The sequence below is a fragment of the Piliocolobus tephrosceles genome, chromosome 13, assembly GCF_002776525.5.
Source record: "Piliocolobus tephrosceles isolate RC106 chromosome 13, ASM277652v3, whole genome shotgun sequence".
NCBI classification, from domain to species: domain Eukaryota; kingdom Metazoa; phylum Chordata; class Mammalia; order Primates; family Cercopithecidae; genus Piliocolobus; species Piliocolobus tephrosceles.
Window position 1 is genome coordinate 2,012,254 of NC_045446.1, and position 7,760 is coordinate 2,020,013.

A 7,760-nucleotide genomic window follows, 5' to 3' on the forward strand; every position below is an offset into this window, starting at 1 on the left:
CAGCGAGTCTCCCTGCCCCATCCCTTTCCGCATCGAGTGGGACAAGCTTGCTTTCATTTGGGGGATCGCCATCTGACTATTCCGCTTGTCTTGGGGTGGGGCGGAGATTAGGTGATGTGGAGGGGCTTCTCCACATGGCACCCCTGCCCCAGCTCTGAGGGATAGCACCAGAGCAGGTTTCACCAGCGTAGGACACGCAAGCCCCGCCATGAACAGGGCCCCAACCTTGGTTTAATGCTCTGCTACTGCCGTCTTAAAGTTCCTTTTCCATTTCTTATTTTGCTTTATTTTTTTATTAGAGATGGGGTCTCCCAGTGTTGCCCAGGCTGGTCTTGAACTCCTGGGCTCAAGCAATCCTCCAGCCTCAGCTGGAGGATTCAAGCTCTGTACTGTGGGTTTAAACACTGGAATGACAGGTGTGAGCCACCTCGCTTGGCCTTTGGAATTCTGACTATTTTTATCTTCTAACTTGTTTTGCGGGTGCAGGCCAATGGCATACAGCAACACTAACATAAGCAAAGGAAAGCATGCACAAGGTGCCACATGTACGTCCACCTTCACTCGTTCCCCCACTCGAGTAGTGCATCCACGATGCCCACAGACACCAGGCCACACAGAAAAGGTGCCAGGAACCCACGGCAGTGCAAGGCAGCATGTCACACCTATGCAAAAGCAAGCCGGGGGTGCTGATGGCCACCGAGCAGCCACGTTTTCCATTTAAATCCAAACTTGCTAAGGACACAGAAGGAAGTCAGTGGTGTTCTAAGGGACATGCAGGACATGTGCAGGGAATCTGTCATGTCCTTTCTTACTTGTGCGACTTCTCCGTGTTTGCCAAGCTCTCTTGCTGATGGATCTACCCACCGTGCCTTTTGTCTCTGAACTTGTCCCTTCCTTCCTTCCTCGCTCATCAGCGAGCAGGAGGTGGAGGGTGCTGGTGGAACCAGCCTGCATCAAGGAGTGAAATCAAGACAACTGATTTCACTTTTGTGCAGTTTCCACTGTTCTAGTGGCAATGAAATAGACGCCTGTGCCAGGACAGAACACACATTGTGTCATTCCAGCAATTCCGTATAGAAGTTAAATGCTCTTCTGCTTGCATTTGAAACTGGCATCACATAATATAAAGATGGATGACTAAATTCACGCTAGCCATTTAAATTCCTAATCTTTCTTACTCAGAATGGCATTGAATAGTGAGTATAAAATAAGAAGCAACATAAAATAGTAAGTCAAGAGGTTGACCATAGAAGAAAGAAAAAAGTTTTATATTTTAGCATCTTTAACATCACATCACAATCACCTTCTCCCTGGAATCAGTTTCTGACTTCCAGGTGGGGACTAGGCCTGGACCATGAGCTCCTGGCAGAGCCCTGCTGCCCCCACAGCAGAGCCCAGGACAGGCTGGCACCTGGGCCAGGTGAGGCTCTGTCCAGGCTCACTGATCTCAAATGCTGAACTGCTAAGGATGTCGTGTCCCCAAAGGAGGCACCAGGCTCAGCCTCACTTCCTGGAAGGTGTGAAAATTGCAAGGATGTGGAAGTGAAAGAGTCCAGGGTTTAAATCTCAGTTCTCATCATTTTCAAGCAGTATGGTGTCCAAGGAAGAGAAGACAACCACGGATTCTTAGTTTCTGTTTCTGGCTGAGCCAGCAAGGTCCGTTCCTCATCCCTCTTTTCTACTTATCATTAGAGACAGAAACTAAAACCTTGGCTTTAGGTTGCTGAGAGCCTAAAACAAAACGACAGCAAAAGAAGGTGAGTTGGACAAGCTTGTCTACGACTTCAGGCACTTCATCTCTCGTGGGCACTGGGTGAGTGGCCGTGTGGGGGGGGGTCTTCATGACGCAGCAATCAGCAGCCCAGTGTGCCCAGGAGACTCGCCTGTGGTCCTGGTTATCAGCCACAACTTTCCACTCTCGAAAATGTCCCCGCTGGGACAGCAAGTTGCATGGTTGCTACAAGTCCTGTCTCCTGGTGAGATGCAGCCCAGCAGCACTACATCCTCTGAGCAGCATGTGCCATCCTCTGAGCAGCACTCTGCCCCGGCGAAGGCGAGGGGATAGCCTGGACCTAGTTTGCTGTGAGGTCTATGGAAGATTCCACAAGCTTGCTGGGTAGTTCTCGAGGCAAACTCAGAAAGGGAGTCCCTTGTTTCCCTGGAACGGATCTGTCTTGGTATCTCTGTCACACTCTTTAGGTGGGCCTGGTGTCAACCCCATTTGCAGGTGACCCCAAACTTGATCAAAGGTCCGCGTCTGGCCCCCCATACCCTGTCCTACAGGAAATACAGGGACAGGTTCCCAATAGCAACAACCTGAACGGTGCCATCAATAACATGCACACGGGGGCTCAGTGGAACAAACATCTCCGCTTCTTCAATGCAGACACTGGGGGAAAATTGCTTACAAGATGCTTAAGAGACCTATTAAGCAAACTTGATATGTGGACCTGCGGTGCATCCCGATTCTATAAAGCCAACTGTACAAAACCACGAGACCCCGTGAGGACTGTGCCCTTGGCTGGGTCCCTGATGATATGAAAGAACGGTGGTTCATTTGAAGGGGTGATGTTTTTGGGGTTTCCTTTAGAGGCACCCATGAAACATTACGGGTGAAAGGATTCAAAGTCTGGGATTTGCGCCAAAGTCATGCAGGGATGTGAGGGGGGTGGATGGATGGGGCAGGAAGGGCCTTGAAACTGGTGCTGCAGGCTTCCCAGGGCCCACCTGGGGCCCAGTGTGTCCTCCTCCAGCCAGACTGTACAATGGTTGGATCCTGTGTCCACTACTAGGACCCAGGCTCCACGAGCACGGGCTTGTGTGGCACACGGATGCATCCTAAGTCCTGGCACAGAGACTGCTCAACAAAGGCCTCGGTGCTTTTGTGTATGTTTGAAATTTTCCATAATAAAGTGGAAAATGGGAAAACAAAAATGGCAGCACTACTTACCCCTTGCAGAGTTTTGTCCACTTCGTGCCAGTGGGTGGCAGTCCTTTCCTCTGCCTTGGCCTTCCATGGTTTCCCACCTACCCGCTTCACCTGCCCAACAGCCCCCTGTGGTTCTGGCAGCTGTGGACCTTTCCTTGAAGTCAAGGTGTGGAGCCCTGGGGAGAGCTCAGGTCCTGTGACTCAGGGAGGCCACCAACCCGGGTGTGGATTCTGGGAGAATGCTGTGGGAGGGTCCTCCACAGGTGGCCATTGCAATGCACCCCCTCCTGTCCCTTGGTCAAGGCCAGTTCCCTGAGCCCTGCAGCCCCAAGCCACAGCTGGTCTACTGACCCCAGCTGAGCCTGGTCCTCATCAGACCAGGTGACCCCTGACCCCTGCTACAGACTCGGCTTTGACCTTGGCTGCTGGCTGAGGAACCCCTTCCCGGACTGAGGCTGCAGCTGGCGAGAGAGGAGCCCTGAGCTCCTCTGGAAACAGGGGACCTGGCCAACCTGACATTTGAGACCCATGCACCCCGGTAGCCTGTGTTGAGCCAGCTGCTCTGGGACACCACCAGCTGCTCCCACCTCGCAGGGCTCCCATAGCTCTGTCCCAACCACTCCTTTCTGAAGGAAGGGGTGCCTCTGCGCCCTAGGGCAACCAGGGGAGCCCCACAACCCCTCCCCCACCAGGGCACTAAAAGGGAGCTTTGGGCACAGGGAGACTTCAAAGCCTCCTAGGCCCTGAGTCAAAGGTAGAGCCGCGTGATATCCCGGTGCCAGCTCTCTGGGGGGAGCCTGGCGCAAAGCTTCCAAGCCTTCCTTGTTCCTTTCAAGAGCCGCTCTCAGGATTCAGGTAAGCAGAGGCCTGCGGGGCCTCCCCAGTGTGGGCAAAACCCAAAGCCAGTGAGAGGGCAGCCTCCAGACACCTCTCACTAACTCCTCCCAGAGGCCCCTGAGGTGGGTCTGGTCAGTCCCATTTGCAAGTTAAGCCACTTGCCCTGGGCTACCCAGCTGCCACAGCAGTGGAGATCTGAGCATGGTGGCCTGCGCGGGAGCCCATGCCTTCAGTCCCACAGCAGGAGCTCTCTGGTCAGACCACCTCAGCCTAGCCCCACACCCAGCACTTACCAGCCCTCGGGATGGGTCAGCAGCCTCCAGCCTGCCGCTTCCAAGCCAGCAAGTAGCCCTGCCTGGACAATCCACCAGCCCACCCACCACCTCCTGGAGGACGCCCCCAGCCTCACAAGGTGTCCCGATGGCTCCGCTATCAACGGCCTGGCTGGGCTCCAGATCTCACCCAGACCCACCCTAGAGAGGCGGCAGCAGGGTTCAGGGAGTAGTGACCACATAAGTCTGGCCGTCACCTGGGAAGTGTAGGTGACAGGAGCCACTGGTAAACAGAATTGATTTATTTATAAAGTTCACGCTCCCTTAAAGAGGTGTGCCCCACACAGGCTTCTCCCTAGCTGTCACGGGAGCCTCACGCCAGGGACCCCGCCCCTCAGGGACCACTCGTGTCCAAATCTTGGCCTGCATGGAAAACTCCAGATAGTGGGGGCGGGGGTCCAGGTCATCTTTATTGTGCCCCAAGTCAAGGGTTCTTTGTACAAAAATAGGTCTCAGTTTGCCAGCAGTGTCCCTCCAGCAGCTCAAGTTAATGTGTAGAAAATAGATTCTCTGTGCCCTTAGAAAATCCTCTCCCCTCCGGAAAAATCTGCAAGTGTTGGTGCCCCCCGCCCCACTGCAGTCGAGAAGTGTGGGGTGGGGCGGCATCGGAGGAAGCCGCCAGCCCTTGCAGGGCCAGCTCGAGGCCTGTTTCCACCGGGCATTGGTCAGGCTGGGCCGGACGGTCGAGGCTGCGTCGACGGTGGTGGCGTGGGGGCGGGGTCCCCGGCTCGCTGGGGGCGGAGCGCGGACCGGTCCACCTGGCGGGCTCCCCGGCGATGAGCGCGCCGGCCGCTCGCTCGGCTTCCGGGGCTGAGGCTGCAGTGGGAAGGTGGGGAACCGAACGCGCGTCAACGCGGGCGCTGGCCCGGGGCAGACACCGCCCGGGCCGGCCCTGCCCCCACCTCCCCCAAGCGAAGTCGGCAGTTTCGTTTGTTCGGTTGGTTTTGGAGTCTTGAGTCCGTGGGTGCCGCGACTCGGTCTGAGACAGGGCGGGGGCGGGGCGGGCGCTCGGAACCGCGGTGAGTCAGAGCCCCGCGCCCGCCGACTCATTTCTGCCGCCCCGGCCCGGGAGCGCGATTTGCAATGCAAAGTCACCCCGCCTCCAGCACCCCAATCTGCCCCAGGATCCGCCAGCACTCGAGACCTCAACGGCCCGACGGCCGCTCCCCTCCCCTCGTCTACCCCTCCCTCGTCGGCGGCTGAGCCGCGAGGGGAAGTTTTGCAATCCCGGACAAACAAACGCCGGTCTTGCACAGGCTTGAAAAAGTTTGGGGGAAATGAAGAGTGAGCGAAATCGAAGCCCTCGCTGGGGCCTGGCGCTCGGCTCCGCGGGCTCCTGGGGGCGCGACCCGCCGGGCTTGCCCCCCACACCCCACCCCGTCCCTCCACCCCGGCCCCCGACCCACCCCCCTCACTGCCGCCCGGCTGTTACCTCATAGGTCGAGGGCGCTCAGTAGCCCCCTAACCAGCTGGAGAAGTCGAGCAGCTCGCGCTCCGCGGGACTCAGCGCGCCCTCGCAGCCGCTGTCGTCCGACGAGTAGGCGGAACGCGGGGAGCCGGGCTCCGAGCTGCCCCCGCGGCCCGGGGACGAAGAAGCGCGGGAGGGCGAGGCGGCGACCGCGGTGGTCCCAGGCTGCCCGCGGGGCGCAGACGGCCGCACAGCCAGCGGCCGCAGCCCTCCCGCCAGCGCGTTGCGCACGGCGTCGTGCTCGGCCAGCAGGCGCTGCAGCGCGCGGATGTACTCCACGGCCGAGCGCAGCGTCTCCACCTTGCTCAGCTTCTTGCTGGCGCCGCCGTGCGGCACGTGCTGCCGCAGCGCCTGGAAGCCCAAGTTCACCAGCTTCACGCGGTTGCGCTCGCGCTCATTGCGCCGCGCTACGGCCGCTGCGCTGCCCCCGGTCTCTGCGGTGGCCGGTCGCCGCCGCCGGCTGCAGCGCAACAGTTCCGGGGACGCGGGTCTCCGCCGGGCAGCGCAGCTGACAGGGACGCGGGGCGCAGGGGGCGCGGACCTGGGCAGTGCGCCGCCGTCCATTGCGCCTGCATCCACCCGCCCGCTCCCGGTCCCGGCGCGCCGCAGGAACGTGCAGGCAGAAAAGCCAGAGGCGAAGGGGAAAACGGTGGGGCCCCAAGCGGCTTCTGGCACGGCGCCGCCAGGAGACTCCCCAGGGCACGTGTCCTAGGTCGTCTGGAGCCCGGGGACAGGAGGCCTAGTGGTGGCGGGCCGTACGCGCCAGGGAGCGTGGGACGCTCGTGTCCCGCGCGTGCGGCCGGACTCTCCCCGGTCTCCGCAGGCGCGGCGCAGGCGGCTCGTTTTTAAATGTATAGATAACCCCCCTCCGCGCCGCCGCCACCTCCTTTCTCACGCCCTCCTTCTTTGCCTCGCCCTCCCGCCACGCTTCGCCCTCCCCCTCGCGCGATCACATTCTGTAAAGCCCAAAGCCTGCGCGTGTCCCCCTAGCCCATCCCCCGGGCGCAGTCTGCAGATCCCCAGTGAGCCCAACTGGCGAAACCTGCGGGTTCCCGGTGCGCCCCCTGCTCCCGGCAGGTGCTCAGTGCGCCCCCAAAGCAAGGTACGCAGGCCCTGAGTTGAGCCTTCCCGTACCCCCACCCTTATCCCGCGCGCAGCCCCGCAAGTCCCAAGAGCTGCCAGGCCTCCGCACGCGCAGCGCGCGCTGTGGGAGGGAAGGCGTGGCCCTGGCGACAACACGGTTGTCTGGGAGGCGCGCTAGACCCCCCGGAGCAGCACGCGCGGAGCAGTCCACACCCGCGCCCCGCCCTCCTGGGGCCGAGGAGGCGGGGGCCAGGGTCTCAGCCAATCGTGGGCCACCCGTTTGGCCAATCGCGCAGGGCGCGGCTCCACGCCCGGCCCCATTGAGGAAGCGCGTACGCGCGGCGCGTGGCTCGCGGGGAGCATCGCTAACAAAGCTCAGTGCATACTGGGCCCCGCCCTACTCCTCGCCCCCGCGACTGGGCTGGGCGAGCTGTCCCCAGTCGCACCTATGTCCCGAGCGCGCCACCACCTGTGCGTTAATCTACTGGGAATGGGGGTGGACTGCGCCTTACCTGAGGCGGGGCGGGGCTTAAGGAGCGGTAGCGACTGAGGCCGGGTAGGAGGTTCAGGTTCCCGGGGCGCCTTCCCCAACCCGCCCCACATTCCCCGTCCCTCCATGCGCACTCTGCCTGTGGTTTCCGTGCGCCCCGGGCCTGAGGGCTTTGGAGAGCCTGAAGGTTTGCACCTGACCGCCTTGTGCCAGGATGGCGGTCGGGTCCACGCCCTCCGCCAGCTTGGCTCTCTACATTTGCAGTATCCCTCACTTCCACCCCGTTCTGCCCTCCTGTTCTCCGTCGCGCTTCCCTTCGGTGCCTCTGGGATCTCACAGCCCTAGCTCCTCTTTCTGTGACCCAGGCTGTTTTTCTGCACCCACCTCTCCCCTGAGGGCACTGAGATTGGGCCATTGGCGGAAAGGTCTCTGGGAGCAGCACCCTTCCAGGGGAGGTGGGACGTGGAGAGCTTCTCCCTGAGAGATGCGGGGAAACGGTGGAGTATGAGAGAGCAAGCACTGCAGAAATGCGAAAAATGTAGTGTTAACGGAAGAGTTTAGGTGCTACCTCACTGTCCGGGAAACACGTGCCCTCAGGGAAGCCTTTGCCAAGCCGGTTTT

The 7,760-nt window shown here is 60.3% G+C and overlaps 1 protein-coding gene across 1 annotated transcript; it reads right to left on the reverse strand.

Annotated features, from left to right (window-relative positions):
• Positions 1 to 4,325: 4,325 nt before the first annotated feature.
• ASCL2 (achaete-scute family bHLH transcription factor 2) lies at positions 4,326 to 6,818 on the reverse strand. Its single transcript, XM_023183508.1, has 2 exons — positions 5,531 to 6,818; positions 4,326 to 4,914 (listed from the first exon to the last, which is right to left on the reverse strand). The coding sequence occupies exon 1, from the start codon at positions 6,128 to 6,130 to the stop codon at positions 5,549 to 5,551; it is 582 nt and encodes a 193-aa protein (XP_023039276.1). The 5' UTR covers positions 6,131 to 6,818; the 3' UTR covers positions 4,326 to 4,914; positions 5,531 to 5,548.
• Between the last annotated feature and the right edge of the window lie 942 nt (positions 6,819 to 7,760).

Excerpts from the sequence above, each read along its gene's own strand:
- ASCL2 (XM_023183508.1), bottom strand. The coding sequence starts at position 6,130 with ATGGACGGCGGCGCACTGCCCAGGTCCGCGCCCCCTGCGCCCCGCGTC.